This window comes from Ochotona curzoniae, unplaced genomic scaffold (assembly GCF_017591425.1).
Source record: "Ochotona curzoniae isolate NIBS_2020 unplaced genomic scaffold, NIBS_Ocur_1.0 scaffold_3208, whole genome shotgun sequence".
NCBI classification, from domain to species: Eukaryota; Metazoa; Chordata; class Mammalia; order Lagomorpha; family Ochotonidae; genus Ochotona; species Ochotona curzoniae.
In genome coordinates, this window is record NW_024467106.1 from 8,650,281 (window position 1) to 8,669,056 (window position 18,776).

General features: G+C 52.9%; 1 protein-coding gene across 3 annotated transcripts in view; it reads left to right on the forward strand.

The window, feature by feature from the left end:
• DENND1A (DENN domain containing 1A) overlaps nt 1–18,776 on the forward strand; it is a 486,903-nt gene that overhangs the window by 426,039 nt on the left and 42,088 nt on the right. For 2 of the 3 annotated variants that reach the window (XM_040963819.1, XM_040963820.1), the window contains 5 exons: nt 7,255–7,359; nt 7,676–7,763; nt 8,816–8,856; nt 11,092–11,163; nt 12,327–12,383. In XM_040963819.1, the coding sequence (XP_040819753.1) occupies nt 7,255–7,359; nt 7,676–7,763; nt 8,816–8,856; nt 11,092–11,163; nt 12,327–12,383 (363 nt within the window). Of the gene's footprint in view, nt 1–7,254; nt 7,360–7,675; nt 7,764–8,815; nt 8,857–11,091; nt 11,164–12,231; nt 13,087–18,776 lie in introns of those variants that run through there. The other variant, XM_040963821.1, reaches the window with a different exon arrangement.

Sequence of the window (18,776 nt, forward strand, 5' to 3'; positions counted from 1 at the left end):
CAGGAAGAGGGATTAAGAGAGAGACAGGAACAAGGGTACGGGAAGTAATGGGGCACGGGGACAGCCCAGAACATGGAGACCCGATTGGAGTTCTAGACTCCTGACTTGGGCCTGAAACAGCGCTGGCTTTTGTAGCCATTTGGGCAGTGAAACAGCAAATGGAAAATCTGTTTATCTTTGTTTCTTCCCCTCTATATATAACTTAGCATTTTGCAAGGATGGATGGTAGATTAAAAAAAAAAAAAACACTAGACTTACACAATAGAAAATTAAACAATAAAAGCCAGGCTAGTAAATTAAAATTGTATTTTTCTCTTGAAATGCCATTAAATAGTAAATAGCACCATGGTAGGTGTGGAAAGAGACCATGAGAGCCCGACAGGGCCCCTCATTTTCTGTTCTCACATCTCTCCCCTCCAGATTTGCTTTGCCTTGGGTCACGCTGTTACATTGCCAGCTATGGCAAGACCCATCCTTGCCCTGAAGGAGATCAGGGCTTTGTCATAAATCGGCTATGGGACAAGTTATCCACTGTGATCTAGTCAGATGTTTGAAGGGACCCTACGGCAGGGGTCTGCCCTGTGCAGCTGTCACAGATGAGGCAAGACAAAGTCACCCCAAGTCACAGAGCCAGTGCGGGTGTCTTGACTCCAAGGCTTGGTTTCTCCCCACCGTGTTGAGTCCCACCTTAAATGGATCAGGTCAAGACCCAAGTTTTGAGTTTTCTGAAAGGTACCTGTGCACCTCCAACAGAGACAGGAACCAGCCCCCTAAGCCACCTGCCACCCTCAGACAGTTCTTTGTTTCCTGAACTAAAAAGATTCCTTGACTACTGGAACTTTAATATATATATATATATTAAACATATATATACATTAAACATATATATATATATGTTTGTAAGGCTGAGTGACTGAGGTAAAAGGAGAGAGAGAGAGATCTTACACCTGCTGGTTCACTCTCCAAAGGACCACAGTAGCCAGTGCTAACCCAGACCAAAGCCAGGAGCAGTAATCCCATCACCATCCGGCCTTGGGGTGGCAGGGGCCCAAGTGCTGAAGCCATCCTGTGCTGCTCTCCCAGGGACATTGGCAGGGAGCCAGATCAGAAGCTGAGGAGCCAGCACTGCAGGCAGCAGCTTTGCTTTCTGTACCATTATGCCAACCCCAGAGCATCTAATTTTTTTAACTGCCACCCTCCTGCTGTCTATGGAACTTGACTCCTCCAGTTCTCTCATACGCAGGGAATCAGTTTGCATTTGTCCTTAAGCAATTGGCTCATCTCACTTAGTATCTTATCCTCAGATTCATCCATACGGTAGCCTGTGTCAGACTCCTTACTGGGGAAGTTAGCAGCGCCCCCTTGGGTGCGTGCCACCTTCTGCCCATCTGCTCACCCATGGATGGCCACTTGGGTTACTTCCGCCTCCGACTCATGTGAACAATGTTGCTGCAAGCATAGCATCCTGCCATTCTTGCATCACCCTCTCTCCTCATTTCATTAGTATTTTTAGGAGTTCTGTTTTATTTGTGTTACTATTCCTCTGCCATAGAACCTAGCACATAGTAGGTGCCTTAAAAATAATCTGGACTTACGGCTAGGTCTTCCAAAATGATTGTTTTTAATTTTAAGTTGAGCCTATAAACTGAAGACTCCCCCCCACCCCCATTTGTCACAGTGAGTGTGTGGATAATATTTTGCTAACAGCTACATTCCTAAAGGAAAGCCAGGCTTTAACGCTGTGCAGGACGGGTTAGTGCCTAAGGAAAACGGCCAGCGTCTGGCGATGATGCTCATGCCCAGGACCGATGATGCTTTGGACAGTCGTTCATTTCTAGCAGCGTCCAAAGCCTTTGGAATCCGCAGCATCACCTGCTCGCCAGGAGCCCCCCTTGTGAGCGATGGAATGTTCCATTGATTCCATGCGTCAAGGAGACAACCTGGGAGTGCAACTTGTCTTTTCCTTTCTTCTTTTTTATTGTAGCAAAGTCCTTGATAGGGTTAAGCAGCTATGTTTGATCGTCCTGTGGGTCATGGATGGCAAACTCAGCTAATGCGATCTCGGCTTGGGCGCTCACGCCTGCCAGCCCGGGGTTCACGTTGCCACTAGCCCACAACTCCCCCCGCGCCTACAGTGTCACCCAGGAAGACAAAAGGTTTAATCAACCCAATCAGGGAATGAAACCAGCGCTTATTATTACGAAGCGGGGAGCGGACACGGCACCCTGCCTTCTCCTGCTGCACCACAGACAGCACAGGGCAGGGTGCACGAGCTGCTGGATCCTGCTCCCTGGCCACGGCAGCAAGAACCCCGACTGCTGTCCGCTGACTCCGGGGACTGCTGGTGCTCTCCTAAAGTGTCCGTGAGAACCCGCCAGGTCACACCTTCAAAGGGAAGCCACCTGTTCTCCAGCAGACGTCCGCAGACACACGCTTAGGACTCAGCCTTCGATTAAAGCCAGGTCTATGGTAAACCACACGCATGCTGAGGATACCTGGGCCTTGAGGCCACCAGGTGGTAAACTCTGAAGGCCACTCACATTTCGTGTCCCCTACGGCAGGTGTCTTCCTTCACTTCCTAGTCTGTAAGTATTAAAATGACGGGGCTACAGGAAGGAAGGAAAAAAAGAAAATGTGGAAATAATGGTCTCACCCACTTTCCTATCACCCTAATCAACTATGTAAAATCATCCAGAAGAAAGGTTAAATGTTTTTAAAAAGTTACAAGGTAAGAAATGTGAAACCTCCCCTATAAGGGGCACTGTTGCAGCTGTCACCATCAGCACACCTGAGTGGTGGCTCCAGGGACATGAGCCCTCAGTACCTATTGCCACGCAGACCTCTGCTTGCTGCCAGGGACCACGTCACTTCCTCTCAGCAGGATTAGGCCACAAGTGTCGGGCCCTGAAGCATGGGGACCTGCTGCCCAGATGGAGAGCGCCCACTTCCTGGTGTGCCTTCCAGCCTGCTGCCCTGGGAAAAGTCTCCTCTCCTGTCTTCCGCTGTGCCCTGCCAGCCTCGTCCTTGCCTCCTGTCCCGTGTCTGCCTCTCAGGGCCCGTGAAGTTCTTCAAGCCCTTGGCAGAAAACACTACCCCTCGCCACGCTTTCATACAGTCTTTCCCATCTGTGCTCGGGTCATTTTGTTTGTGTTGATGGCACAGGTGTAGGATCCAGGTGTGTGTCACCCCCCAGAAATGGACATCAGGCCTTCCCCGATTTGAGGTCCCTGCCACTCTCCCTGCAGTTCGACCCTGCCCTGGGCCACACCGGGACCACAGGGTCCTGAGAGCATGAGCCTGGCAGGAGAGCACCCTGAGGGTCTGCACTGCCCCCCGCACCCCCGGGGCCTGCATTTGCAAGGGGGAACAGTGAGGGCGGAAGGAGTAGAACAGGAGAAAGCAAGCAAGAAAGTGAGAAAGGACAGGACCGGGTTGAAAGCTAAGTCATACATGAGAGCAGAGGCAGTGTGACCCCTCAAGGACTCCTGAGGGGAGAGGGGCGGGTGTGTGGCTAGGACCCCCTTCCAGTCCTGTTCCAACTCCAGCTCCAGCTAATGCAGACCCTGGAAGCAGCAGGTGGTTCACATCTCTGGGCCCTGTGCCCACATGTCACAAGTTTCCAGACTTTGGCCTGGCCCAGCCCTGGCTGCTGCAAGTGTTGGGGGAGTGGCCAGGAGCACTCCGTCTCTTTCTCTTGTAAATGGTAAATAAAGGAGGGCTCTGGGAGAGAAAGGTGGGGTGAGCTAAGGCCGTACTGAGGAGCTGCTTCCCCGTGCTCCCAGCACGCCTGTGTGTGCCACACGCTGCGAGGTGTGCAGTGTTGAGCAAAGCAGCTGCCACTCTCCTGCACGGAGCCTGCAGGGCCGTGGGCAGAGGGGACGCAGAGGGGACGGACGTCAATCAGCCATCACACAGAGGCGGCGTCTGATGCAGTCTGACTTCTGGAGCAGGGTAGCAGCCTGATGTGGTCTGCATTTTGGAAGTTACTCCAGCAGGAGGGAACTGGGCAAGGCGAGGCTGGAGAGGGATGGGTAACCGACCCTCTCCTGAGACAGTCCAGGCCTGTGCAGCGAGACAGCCGGAGATGGGCACGTGACACACTTGGCAGGTGGCTTGGTGAGACTGTGGCAGTCTGACAAATGAACTGTTAGCTGGGGAGTCTGGTCATTAAGAAGTGATCCCGGGGCCTGGCGCTGTGGCTTAGCAGCTTAAGTCCTCACCTTGAACGTGCTGGGATCCCATATGGATGCCGGTTCTAATCCCAGCAACTCTACTTCCCAACCAGCTCCCTGCTTGTGACCTGGAAAAGCAGTCGAGGATGGCCCAAAGCCTTGGGACCCTGCACCCACGTGCGAGACCTGGAGGAGGTTCCTGGCTCCTGACTTTGGATCGGTGCAGCACTGGCCGTTGTGGTCACTTTGGGAGTGAATCATCAGATGGAAGATCTTTCTCTCTGTCTCTCCTCTTCTCTTTCTGTATATGTGTCTGACTTTGCAATAAAAATAGATAAATCTTATTAAAAAAATAAGTGATCCTGGTGGAACAGTAATCGAGGGTTTGGACTAGTTGGAGTTTATTAAGTACCAGTGGGGCGTCTGAGTGAGGACTGAGCCAAGAGCACTCACAGGAGTCAACAGTTAATGAATGATGCTGAGCATGGGGTGGCATTACCTGTAGACAGAATTACCCCAAGTCCCAGGGGCGAGCAGCAAAACTCACAGGTCACCAAGAATTTAGAATTCTCTCTGGACTCCTGCTGGTTAGCAATACCTGGCCCCTCTTCTGTTGGGCATGCAAGGTGTAAAATCCACATACAGGAAAATCTGTGTAAAATGCCATGGAGAGCTCTTTTCCCTAAGGATTTCTTATGCTTCCTTCTCCCCCATACGTAATTGTAAAATTTGTGTCATTTCCTTTCTTGCTTTGGCAGCCAGGAAATTCAGAGCTCATTATTTTTAAAAATTTATTTTATTTTTATTGCAAAGTCAGATATACAGAGAGGAGGAGAGACAGAGAGGAAGATCTTCTATCTTTTGATTTATTCCCCAAGTGGCTACAATGGCCGGAACTGCACCAATCTGAAGCCAGGAGCCCAGAGCCTCCTTCGGGTCTCCCATGCAGGTGCAGGGTCCCAAGGATTTGGGCCATCCTTAATTGCTTTCCCAGGTCACAAGCAGGGAGCTGGATGGGAAGTGGGGCTGCTGGGATATGAATCAGTGCCCATATGGGATTCAGGCACGTGCAAAGCAAGGACTTAAGCCGCTAGGCTACTGTGCTGGGCCCTCAGAGCTAATTTTGTAATTGAATTGTAGGAACCGTCTAGAACCTATCTATCTAGATATTCTTTTCCCTGGTAAATATATAAAATACATTTAATGATATTCTAGCCTTGGGTTTTTGTTGTTATTGTTTGCTGTTTTTTTGGTACTCATGTAAGCTACCTCAGATCATTTTTAAACTGGATATAATTGTGTAGAAATAGATTTTCTTCCTATGTTAATAATTTGGAGTCATCCTTACAGCCCTCCTGCCTTAAGTCTGCCCAGTTGCTGAGCTGGCATTATGCACATTTATCACTCCTGTAACTTGATAAAACAGAAAAAAAGTGAAGCTGCCTGCATTGGCCCCCAAGCCTGTGATTAGCAGAAGGGAGGTTGACCCGTAAATCAGCCCAAGATATGAAAGTGTGATCATTCAGAATCAAAAACACGTTGCTGAAATTGAAAGGTTTGTCTGTATAGACAAGTTCACCAAATGTGTTCAAAGTCAAGATGACGGTGTCAGGCTGGAAGGACGCTTCAGGACGGGTATGAGACAAGAAGGGAACTAAACGGGTTTTGGTCAGCAAGTTTTGGAACCTGAGACCTACGGGGGATCTTCAAAAACTTCATCGACATAGAAAGGGAAATTTTTAAAATCTAGGCCTAGCTTTCAAAACTATATTTTTAAAGGCTTTTTTGGTTGTTGTTGATTTGAAAGGCAGAGATTTATTCTCCAAATGGCTACAACAGGCAAGGTTAAGCCAGACTGAAGGCAGGAGCCTGAATTTCTTTCTGAGTCTCCCACGTGGCTGGCAGCACCCCAAGCACTTGTGAGTAAGCAGGGAACTGCGTCGCAAGTGGAGTAGCCAGAACTTGAACCGGCACCCCTGTGGGATGCCCCTGTTAGACACTGTGGGGCCACAATGTTCCACCTGCCCCCCCACCCGTTCTATAAACACCAAAATAGACTAATTTAGAAACTTTATTTTTCATTTGTGCAAGAGAGGGAAAAGAGTTCCCAGATGCTCATTCGTTCCCCGACCATCCACGGAGGCCCTGAGCTGGGCTGGGCACTAAAGCTAGGAGCCAGGAGCCTAACCCAGGTCTCCCACATGAGCGACAGGAACCGGTCACTTTAGCGAGCACCATGCCTTCCAGGATCCCCGTTAACAGGAAAGAGTCAGGAGCCAGAGCTGGGTGTAGAACCCGGCCACTCCCAAGTCCCAAGTGGACAGGGGCACCTTAACCTCAAGGCCAGGACCATTCTCCACAGGCTTCGGAAGTACACCTCTGCGAGGATGCATTATTTTTTTGTCTGTTTAAGCCGAGTGTATCTTCTTCTTTTCTTTTCTTTTCTTTTTCTTTTTTTTGACTGATAAGATACAGTTTGGTGAAAGCAAGCTTCTGAATCAAAGCGTTAATTTCTCCGGATTTGATGCTTAAATTGTATTTCTGATCATCCCTTCCTTTTTCAGAATAAATAATTATTTTACAGTCATACTTTGCTAGTAGTTGGGACCCTGCGTCAGTGGTTTTCAGGCTGTTCTGTGGCTGGTGCCTGGAGTGTGTGTGTGTGTGTGTGTGTGTGTGTGTGTGTGTGTGTGTGTGTGTGTAGGTGGGGGGGGAGGGGCAGTGAGGGCAGCCATCAGGACGGTAGTAACAACCCCTATCCCGGCCAGTGTCCACCCCCCTCTGCCCTAGGAACCGGGCTTGTCCTGCCTCAGGTTCTCTCTGTTAAGGTGTCCTACTCCTAAAAGCAAGAGGAGAAGTGGCACAAGTGGCACCCTGGAGGGACATCAGGTGGCCCGTTGGGGTTCCGGAGTTAGAATGGCTACCGCCAACTCTGAGGCCTGGCTCTTCTTTCCTGGAACAGTGGGGATAAGAGTGGCATCTGGGAGAACTGCCAGCTGAGCAGTCAACAGGCTCTGCAGGCTCCTAAGCACCCACTGCCTTCCGCGCCCTTGACCTTCGCTCTCCCTGCTTCGTTCCCCAGGAGGAGCCCATCACCTTCTGCGAGGAGGCCTTCGTGTCCCACTACCGCTCCGGCGCCATGAGGCAGTTCCTGCAGAATGCCACGCAGCTGCAGCTCTTCAAACAGGTACCCAGCCTGGGCTGGACCCTCCCCATGGAGAAGCAAGCTTCTGCAGCTGCCTTGTACCCCCCAAGTGCCTGTGAGGTTGCAGGCAGGGAGGGGGATCCAGACCCCAGGCGAGGGGAGGGGGCTGGGTGCAGAGAGCTTTCCAGGACACCTGCTCACTGACACTTTCCGGGAACCGCTGAGGTCAGAAGGCCTTTCCTGGCTTGGAACGCATGTTCCTTCCTTGCTCTTCCGCTGAGGTGCCCCTCCGGCTGGCTCCCCCACCCTGTCCCATCTCCTGGCGTCAACAGGAATCCTGGCATTTTCCTTTTGACAGTTCATTGATGGCCGGTTGGACCTCCTGAATTCTGGAGAAGGGTTCAGTGACATCTTTGAGGAGGAGATCAACATGGGCGAGTATGCAGGTGAGACCCTGCTTCCTCCCCTTCCAGGGGGCTTTGGGCGAGGCTGCGTCAGCAGGAGGTAGCCAGGACTTCTTCCTTGCTCCCTCTGGGGGTTCGGAAGACACTGGTTTCAACCTTTGGCCCCTGAAATGTTAGAGGGAAATTCTCTGTTTCTTGGTGAGACACTCCTGAACCATACACCGCCTTCTGTCCTGGGACCAAGCCACTTCCCCTGTCTAGACAAAGCTGAGTTACACTTGGTAGCCAGCAGGACCCTGAGGTGCGCCATGGGAAGCCTGCCCCCTGCTGGTGACGTCAGGACCTTGGTGGTGTCCTGCTTGTAGCCCAAATCAGAGCTGTGAGGCCAGCCCCATGCAGGCCCAGCATAGGGTCACAGCTCAGCAGATTGTACTTTCAGATGTGAAAATCACCGCCAGGTGCCCTGTCTCCACATACCTGCTCATAGGCAGCATCCGAGGCCCAGAAAGGAGGTGCGACAGTCTGCCTGTGGGGGACACACACACACAGTCCCCAAGGTGCTGGGCAGTGACAGAATACCAAAGCTCTGCCCACAGGGTCCTCATATTGTGCCACAGAGGGTCGGGCCCGGGCAGGGGTTGGGTAGAGGGGCCCTTGTCCTCTGGCCCGGCCCACAGTCCCTCAGATACTGTAGAAAACAGGAGGGGTTTGGAGAGGAAGTGCCACCCGGGCTGGCTGTTGAGGTTACTGAGCTGAGATAGGGCAGCGGTGAGCAGGCATCGGACAGGCCACTTGCTTGCGGAAGCCCAGGCAGACCGTCGTGATTACAGCGTAAGGCAGCACAGGATGGCAGCCCTGCTGGAGAGGCAGCGGCTGGGAGGTGGAGGCTGTGGAGACTGGCCATGCGCTGCTATCCGAAGTGGGGAGGACTGTGGTGTTGTGGCAACCGAACATTAGGAGGTAGGGACCTCCTCCCAACCCAGCTGCGTCCTCCAGGGCACAGCCCCTGGACTGTGAGCCCTCCCCGCCCTGCATGCCCACTGCGGCCTGCAAAACCCTCTAAATCACAACCTCGCCATCTTCTCTCCCCTCAGGCAGTGACAAAGTATACCATCAGTGGCTCTCCACAGTCCGGGTAAGTGTGTGCCTGCTGCAGCGAGCAGGCCCTCTGGAAGGCCACTGTGGGGCGGCTGGGAGGGTCTGGAGCCTTCTCTCCTCTCAACTTTGGGGCTTAAAGCCAGGCCAACCCCAGGGCAGGTGGAGGCTACAAGGATGGCACCATCTAAAGCCACCCATTGACGAGGGCAGAGAGAGGCCGGAGAAGCAGGCATTTCTCCAGGAAGCTGGCGAGGCCCCATGGAAGGCAAGGTTGCAGTCTGAGAGCATTGCTGGGGTCTCTTGCTAGGGCAGTAGTGTTGATACCATGGTCGTATGGAGAGCGGAGGTGTGTCTGTCCCACAGCAGAGGCTTCTGCAAGGTGGGGTACCCATCACTGAGTGAATGCCTCTCCCCACCAAGAAACAGGACCAGGTGTCCCCCCCCCGCCACGAGCCCCCGAGCCTCTGAAGAACCCAAATTCTGGCCTTTCCTCGTTGGTCTCATGCAGTGTGTACCAACCACAGCCTCGCTGAGTGTGGGGGGCCGAGGGCGGGGAGCAGGCCACAGGCCCTGCCCTGGGAGGAGGGCACCCTAACCCCTTGGGGAGGCGGGCACCTGAGCAGGCCACTGCAGCACAGTGTGCCAAGTGTTCTTGGCCGGCACCTGGACCGAGTGAGCCACTGCTAGGCGGGCCCCTCGCAAGCCGCTGCCCTTGGCCGAGCCCACACAGTTCCTCCATGAGAGACTTCCTTTGTTCTTGTTGCACGACCAAGCACACCACTTGGCAAATCAGAGACAGGCCAGGAGAACGTGATGATTGATTGATAAGGGGCGTGGCAGCCCTGCAAGCCGCCATTAGAGGATACTGAGTCACACTGGAAGGCAGCGTGGAATGAGTGAGTGGGTAAAAACATCCTATTGTCTCACAGCGCTAAATGCTTTCTAGGTCGAATCATCCTGTTTTCAATTAAAGTCGGAGGTTTTGAGGGTTTTTATTTTTTTTTCCTTGTGGGCGGTTACCAAAAATTGTCCTCACAGTGAATTCCCGGACTGGCATTCTTGCATCTTCCTCCTGTGCGCACTGTGGCTGCGGGCCCCCTGTCCTTCAGTTTGTACTGCAGGCCTGGTGATGCGAGGTACTCGATGCACCCTCCTGCGCCCCTGCCCTTCACCCCTGCAGTGTAGACACCTTAGCCTGGTATTGCAGGACCCTTCCGGCCTCCTAGCCTCGCTTCCTGCCCTGGCCCCTCCGGCCCCTCCAGAGAACACACCACGGCTGCGCAGCTTCTGCACTTTATGATGTGTGACTTCCGGTCCCAAGAATGTTCCTGTCCTCCCGCCGGCCACATCCACTCCTTTCACCCTCGTGGGCCACAGCAGATGTTCTGTTCTCCGGAGGCCTTTCCACGGCCCTGGTGCACACTGCCTCCCCGTCCTCCCAGTTCTCCCCTTGTCTGTTCTCTGCCTGGTGCCTTCCACCCTGAGGCTGAGGGTCCTTGAAGACAGAGACCAGACCCTGCAGACCCAGCAGCAAGGGAGCTCTCAGGCTATGTGCTGCAGGAGCGAGACCAGAGAATGCATTTACAAAAACCGCTGTAACACACGCACCCTGGGTGCTTCTGCTGCCACTCCTAAGTGGGGGAGGAAGGCCTTTGCTCCTCCTCCTCTGTATCCCCTGCTCCCTCCCGACAGCAAGCGGGACATCCTGTAGCGGATTTCTCCCTGAGCCCTGGTCGACATTTATAGCTGTTCATTCTTTCCTTTTCTCAAGATGTAGATGGTAAGGAGGGCAGCCTGCCAGAGAGGCTGTAGAATGCAGCCCAGAGCTCCGAGGTGAGCAGAGAAAGTGCACCGAGGGGCGGCGCGTTGCCAGACTGGCCTGGCCCCCCAGGACCCCGCTCTCAGCCCAGCTGCATGTCAGCCAGACTCTACCCTCGCCACACTCACCAGGACCTGGTCTGTGGTCGAATTCTGGCAAACCTTTACCTCCAGACAGCCCGGGGGCGGGTGTCAGCAGGATCCCAGGCCAGAGTGCTCTTCGGCTGGTTTTCACACTCGCTCTCACTGTCAGACTTACACCCACACCCCCAGAGCGACCTTGCCGTAACTATGGCTGTGGCCGCCCAAGGCCAGCTGATCATCAAGGCCCAGCTTGCTACCTAAAGCACACGCCCTGGGAATGGCGCTTTCACTTGATGGCAGAGAAGAGGTTCTCTGGGTGTCAGCGTATTCACCCTTCAGTCCCAGATGCTCACTGGCGTTTCTGTTGCAGAAAGGAAGCGGGGCCATCCTGAACACCGTGAAAACGAAAGCCAACCCTGCCATGAAGACCGTCTACAAGTTTGTAAGTAGTGCTCTGGGGCGGGGGTTGGGGGGGGCGCAAGGCCAAGGGCAACTCCTCCTGGGCTCTGTCCTCTGGGTCAGAGACACGATGACGTGGGCTGGCCACCCTCAGGCATGTCCATTTGAGCAACACCAGCAGCTTCAGGGGTCATGGCTCCTAGGAGCTTCTACAGAAAACGGGGGCTCTGGGGGTGGTTGGCAGGGGGTGGGGGGGTGGCGGGCCGGGGGAAGGGTGCAGGTGGCTGCTGACGGTGGAGTTAACATGCAGGTGGAGCAGCAGGGCCACACCCCAGGCACACCTCCCCCTGCCTAACCAAGCCGCTGCTGGGCTGGTTCCTTGGGAGTGTTCCCCGTAGGACACACCCCCTCATTTTTGCCCTAAAGTTTTGATCACCTCTCTCCTCGCTCCACCCCACACCCAGGAAATGTATTTCCCAGTGCCCAGAATCTACAAGCAAACATGTCCATTCCTGTTCCTCCCTCCCTCCCCCCCTTCTCTACAAGCCTCAAGTGCCTTTCCTTGGGAGGAGGGGGGCTCATGATTCTCTTGCTAATTTGACCCTGAGTCACTACTAAAACGGGGTGGTTTTCTTTTATTTCCTTCTTTTTCTTTTAAGTTAAACTCTTCTATGCTTACACTATAGCTGCATGCACAGGAGGGTGACTGCTAGTGTTACCACCTAGGTCTGAGATGGCATCAAATGAAAGAGCCAGGGCCTCACCCCTGCAGGAGACAGGAGAAGTGGCGTTGGAGACAACCAGTGATATTCCTGTCGCGGTCCCTTGGCTCCAGGCAGAGAATGGGACCCAAGACCGCCCTGGCGTGATGGAGCGGGCTTTCCGAATCCCGCAGCCGGGAAAGCCACTGTCTCGCTCGTACTGTTAGCCATCACCAGGCTGCCAGGATAAATAATTATAGAGAGCGGAAAAGGGGGGTGGGGTGGGACTGCCATCCAAACGCAGGCAATAGTGTCTTGGGATTTTTTTTTTTAACCTTTTACTGTTCTGTTTGTTTTCGGAGCCATTATGTTTTTGACTTGATGATCCTATTTTTCCTTCCTTTTTCTAGTAATCAGAGAAGGTGATTCGCGACGGACTGAAATCAGGCACAGTCCCTGCTGGATACAGAGAGGGAATCTTAACTTAAATTAATTTTTCATGCAGGCAAAAGATCATGCAAAAATGGGAATAAAAGAGGTGAAAAACCGCTTGAAGCAAAAGGTACTTGAAGTTCTTATTCAAAATGTATAAGCACCATGTCTGAATTGTGGCCACAGAAAAAGTACGGTGTAATCAATAGAGAGCTGTTTGATATAGTGTTGTTAGCACGCTTCAAAATGCACTACCAGCTGTCCGGGAGTTTTCACACTGTTATAAATATTCACAGACAAAAAAAAAAAAAAAACCCTGTCTTCAAATAACATGAAGACTGTGGCTTAAATCCACAAAGGCGAGCAAGTTCACAGTTCCCACTGTCCCTCTGCCCCTTGCCTGCCCCTGTGGGCCTGGGCCCCACAGGCTTCCCCCTGTCCCAGCCCAGGCCTGGCCATCACCAACACCCAAGGGTACCACCCAGGCCACCACGGGGTAGGTTTGGGGCAGTGGCTGTGGATCACTTCACTATAGCGGGTAGAGTGAAAGGAGCCCAGCAGTTTCCTTCTGAGACCCCAGGCAAGAAGAGTGGGCTCTGGTGGTGTCCCCCGGACCACCAGTCACCCCGGCCATTGTCCTGACTGAGGGGTCCTGCCACGCATCCCTCCCCTCTCTCCCCACCAGAATCTCTAGCCTTGGGCAGCGCAGTCACTGTAACGGAGAGGCCATAGTAATGTGATGATGAGCACTTGTTAGGAATGGTCCAGGTTGGGATCTTTCACAATCCTCAGAATAGCCCTGCAGGGACTTACTCCCACTGGAGAGTATAGAGACTGCGGTTCACAGGTGCAGGGCTCTGCCCACAGCCGCCTGGCTTAAGCCTGGCACGGCCGGGATTAGATTCCAGACCCGCCGACCCACAGTGTGAGTGCACTTGCTATGGCGGACCTCTCTCCCTGCCTCCCTGGAACAAGGGTTTTGTTTTCCGTGAGATGCTCACACCCTCAACCCCCCAAAACAGTACTCCTCAAGTAAGAGCCTTTATATGTCTTGGTACTCTTTTTTTTTTTTTAATTGAAAGGAATTTTAATTTTACAAAGTCAAAAAGGGCCTCTAATTAACTTGAAATGGTCGAAGAAATTGATTCCTTTCTTTTAATTGGAAAATAATTTGCTCTGACTAAGCATTTAAATTCTTTGTTCCAGCTGACAGTGAGGTGTTTCTCCCCTCACCCCGCCTTCTTTCTTTCTTTCTTTCTTTCTTTTTTTTTTTTTAACCAAGCCAGCCTAGAGTCGCATGCTGAACCAAAAGCTCTGTCCCGTGAATTCAGGTAGCGGTAGCGCAGTCTGTGGCACCCTGCCTGAGGCAGGCATGTGGAAAGCTTGCCTTGGACGTTGTTTGAGCCTCAGTGTGCAGCTTTCATCTTGCAGCCCAGTCACATGCAGCGGATCGCATTGCAAAAGCAGAACAGAGTGGCAGGACAGGGGCCTTGTCCTTCCTGACCGGCTCAGGCTGGGGTTGGGCTAAGACCTGCGACAGACCACGACAGGGAGGCCCTGGGCTTAGCTGTCCCATGGGTGCGCAGCTCACCTCTGCTCATCCTGCTGTGGCTGGAGACATGCCCCTTAGCTTCTTCCTCGCAGGCGAGACCACATCACCTTCCCCCACAACCACAGGTTTTGTCACATGCCTATTCAAGGGCTCATGGAAATAACGTAGACCCCTTCATGGCACCTCCCTCTCTGTTCGTTGAAAGTCTGGGACGCACCCTTCTCGGGTCCCCTTCTTCTCTTGCCTCCCCCGCATCCCCTTGCCCTCCCTTTCTCTTCCCCCTGCCAGTCTTTTCAAGAATCGCTTCAGGAGATAATGTTCCATCGTGTCAGTACCTCTCAGGTGACACAGACAGCGGAGGCATTTTGTAGAAATGTGGCTCGTCACCACCGGACTGTTGACAGATCTATTAGTGCACCCTTTTCAATTTTCACTTCTCTCCCTCCACCCCCGCCCCCACCCGCTTCCAGGGTAGAGATTTCCACAAGGCCTGATGTTTCTGCAGTTGCTCTCGGAAGAGCTATTTTGTAATTGAAACTCTGGCATTGTTCAGTACACACAACCCTTGGGTCTCCAGAGAGCCCCGGCTCCCTTTCTTGAGCCAATTTAGGATTTGGCCTCGCCTGACCTCCCTCGGTGCAGCAGAAAATATTTCCCTGGCTTTTCAGCTCCATGCCCCTCCCCTCCACACGGTGACACATCTCCTTGGCTCTCCAGATGGCACCTGCCGCAGACAGCCCACGACTAGCTTCCGGCGTTAAGCGGCTGGAGCAGTCCCCAGCCAAGATCCAATTGTCAGCTGGGCTGGGTGGTCACCTGGCCTCCCCTGGGTCTGCATAGCAATGGCGACCCGGCAGATACAATCACCAAGCCAGTCTCGCCCTCTTGGCCCTCGCCTTGGGTTTGAATTGCAAATAGACACGAGGCCCAACGTCTGGAGAGGTCACAGTAGCGGTGTGCGGAGGGGCCATCTCTGATATGTCGGAGCGGGGCCCCTTCCCCATTCCTCACTCCTTTTGTGCTGCAGATCTTCAAAGCCCCAGAAAGAGAGGCTTTCAAGGTGTCTGTGTGGCCGTTGGCAAATCATTGTCCCCCGAGCCTTTGTGTGTCTTTCTTCCTCACCAGCTCTGCTTCAGTCCAACAACAACAACAACAAAAGGAGAAGGGTGGAGAACATTCCCTCCCGACCCCCACCCCTCCCCCGGAAGAAAAATGAAGCAAACTGGTCAAGTTCTTGCCTGGTTTAGCATCCTTTGAAGTCGGACTTACTCAAAATGAAGAAGGGGAAAAAAATGGCAGAAACAGACAGCACTCGGCTATGGCTGTCTAAAGGAGAACAGAGGTGCTCCCCACCAGACCTGGCCCATGAGAGGGTGCCCGGTGGCCCGGCTGCCACTGTGGGCATCTTACCACAGCACCGGTCACTGCTGGGCCCCTTCTCCAAACCGAGGCCACGCTCCCTCACCCAGGTATTTTAGGACGGCCACATGAGGCAGCCTTCTTTGCCTGCTGGGAAACATGTCTTTGCAAACCGGCCCATTTCACAGCCTGAGGATCCTGGATCCTCAGAAGACAAGCATCATGTTGACATGATGTCTCTATGAGCAAAAAACGAGCAGATTCATAGCTGATTGAGTTTCTGGCTATGTACCCCCAGTGTACCAAGGGGCATATGTGTGAGTGTGCTTCCCGCTGGAGCTAATAGTTGGGCTTCTCAGTGGAACATTTCTGCACCTTACCCTGCGATTGTTGGCCCCCCCCCCCCGTCTCCAAACACAGTAAAGCACACTTCAGCCTGCATCCCGGGGACGCCAGTGTTGGCTCCTAACTTGATACCAGTATTCATTTTAATCTGCGTTTGCTGTGGCATGGAGCAGGCTCGTGAGTCTGAAAATGGCAATGGACAGATAGCTCTGCCACCTGCAGGCTGTGTCAGAGCTGGAACAGCTCAGCCACCTGCCACAGAGCCCTTGAAGTTCTCTTGCGTGGCAGAGGGGGAGGTGAGCCAGGGTTAGTGCTGTAAAGGACGCTAAGTGGGTGACCTTGGATGAGCTACTGCACTTGTCTGAGTCTAGCTAGCCTACGCCATATTCTAGAGACAATGCAGGCTTACACTGGATCACAGTGAGAACTGAAAGGGGCCAGTCCTGTCCATCATCTCCCATTCCTCACCTGGAGCAGCCCTTCCTTCCACATACCTAGGACGCATCCGGCATGCTTCCCTTTCCTGGAGGTCTCCCACACAGCACGCAGAGGACTCTGCAGAAGCCAGTCCCTTGGTTAAAACCCTCCCAACCTTTCAGACCTTCCATTTCCTTGCCAAGGGGACAAGGTGACAGCCACCAGAGGGACATCTGCCATCCCATGGACATGTCCACTCTGTACCTTGATCTCTGCCTCAGGAAGCTCTGTCATCCTCAACTTCTTCCATGCCCAACCCTTCACCCCACCCTACTGTGATCACTACCACCAAGGCCACTTGGTCCTCAGGTCTCCTGAGATCCGAATCCACTTACCACTACACCTGCCCGCTGCAGGAGGGGTGGAGGTTTGGCTTTGGCCGTGGGTTTGGGTCCCAAGGCATGCTCAGGAAAGAGGATGGGAATAGAATTATTTCCTGCTACTAGGCTTTACCCATGGATGGGGACTGGAGGACCTGGTGCCCTCAGCCACAGCACAGGGCCTCTGGGAAGAAACCTGCCACTCTGTGTGGACCCATCAGGAAAGAACAGGCCCACCCCTCCAACAAGCTGCTCTGTTCTGCCTTTTTAAAAAATGACATTTAGGAGGTCAGATTTTTTTTCTTTCTGTCTACAAGCAAATTGCATATTTGCAGGGGAGGGGGAATCAGCAACACCAGATAAGTGGGAAACAAAATAATCCTGTTTCATAACGCGTGCTTTCACTCAGTGTGTGTCCTGAGCATTTCCCAGCCCACACACGTGCTTGGGCTGTACATCCTCAGAGGTAGGGCCCTCCCAGAGTTCCTTTTATTCCATTAGACCATGCTTCCAGACATGGAATTAGTGGACCCAAGGGGGGGCACACACACACATCTTAGGTTCTTGGTGCGAGCTGACAGCTCACATTCCCAGCAGACAGGCGTGAGCACACCTGTGTCCCCAGCCCTTGGCCAGGGGCCACCAGAGCTGATGCCAGGTACCAGAAGTTGGCATTCTTGGCTCCTCTCCTACAATTGTACCCTCTTATCTATCGCAGCTTCACTTCCCACAGTTTCAGCCAGCTGTGGTCCAGAGCTACAGCACAGGACCAGAAGGTATTTTGAGAGGATAATGCCACACTCCCAAAACTTTTGCCACCTTCTATTGTTGTACTTATTCTACTTCATCATTACCTGCTGTTGGTTTTCTGTTCCTATGGCTGATTTATAAGTTAGACTCTATCATAGGAGTTTGTGTAGGAAAACACCCAGCCTGTGGGTCTCAGGCATCCCCTAGGGGTCCTGGAACATACCGGTGGCATACAGGGAGCTAGCGTGACATCTTGCAGGTGGATCCTAGCAGCGGCTGTGTACAGCTCCTCTTTCTGTCGTGACTGGGGCTCCTCCCACTCTGCTCCCTGTGCCATCCTGGGAGGAAGCTGTTGTCCTTTCCGAGGTAGAATAAACAGTGAAGAAATGGAAACATGGGTATTTATTTGGACGGCAGGGTGATACAGAGACATCTTCCTCTGCTGGTTTACTTCCAAAAGGACGCAACAGTCAGAGGATGATTCGGGCCAGAGCCAGAGGCCCAGAGCTCTATCTGCATCTCCACGTGGGTGGCAGAGGCCCAGGCACCTGGATTATCTTCTGCTATTTTGCCAGGTGCATTAGCCTCGACCTAGATCAACAGTGCTGCAGCCGTGACTCGAACCAGTGCTCACATATAGAATGCAGGTGTTGTAGCGGGCAGCCCAGCTCCCCATGCACCACAAGTTCTTTGTGGGAAAAAAAAAAAAATCTGCCTATCTGGATCTCCTAACAAACATAAAGCCAGGAAGCAGCCTGCTTATTGACAGTGCAGGTGCTTCTGTCTGCTTGCTCCACACATTCAGCTCAGGTCCACAGAGGGTTACCGGAACATGCATCCTGGAGTCTGGGCTGTCAGTCGCAGTCTAGACAGACAGCAAGCTAAGAGCCTTGAGATTTGCTGCATGTGGTACACACAACAGCAAGAGGGGTTCCTGAGGAAGAGGAACTTGGAGAGGTCACGTGGGATGGCTGTTGGACCCCTCCTCGGTTCGGGGTATCTCCCCTTGTGTCATCAGGGGATGGTCCTGCATAAATGCCAAAGGTCCCTGGCTTCAGCACCCTCTGCTTTCTACCTGTGGCGTTTTGGCATCTTCCCCTGTCTGAGCCGCTAGGAAAGAGTGTGGTCTTGTTCGCCATGGGGTCAGGGGTCTGTGGGTGCCTGCTAGAGACAGCTGTTAGCACAGGGAAGACCCCCGCTTAGCTTTGCAGGGAAGCAAAGTGCTGTGATGTCAGTTAGCCCCTTCTCCCAGGAGCTTGAAAGTTTGCCAAGCAGGTGGCAGTCTCCCCCTAGTCAGAATAAGGAAGCAGGTGCCGAGAGGCCGAGTGAACTGGCGCCATCAGGCCTCTAGTTCATGATGAACATGAAGCTGGAAGCTAGTAGTTTGACATAGAAAGTTGAACATTAACTCAAGTTGAAACATTGGTGTTTTCCCCAAAACCGCAACGTGCATTTCTCTGCTGATGTAGCTGTCTTCTTACCATGTATACTGAATACTCCTGTTTTCTCGCTAGGTTATGTTTGCAGTTATTTCTTTTTTTTTTCCCCCAACCTCTCAACTTTTCAATCATTGGGCCCCTTCTGCCTTGCGAGCCCCTCGCCTAGGTGTCCCCTTCGTGACTTCCTGGCACACAGAAGCCCTTCTCTTTATCTCCTACATCACCTGAGCTCCTTGGGCAGCCCTTCTCCCAAGAAATATTTCCCTTTTTTTCTTTTTCTT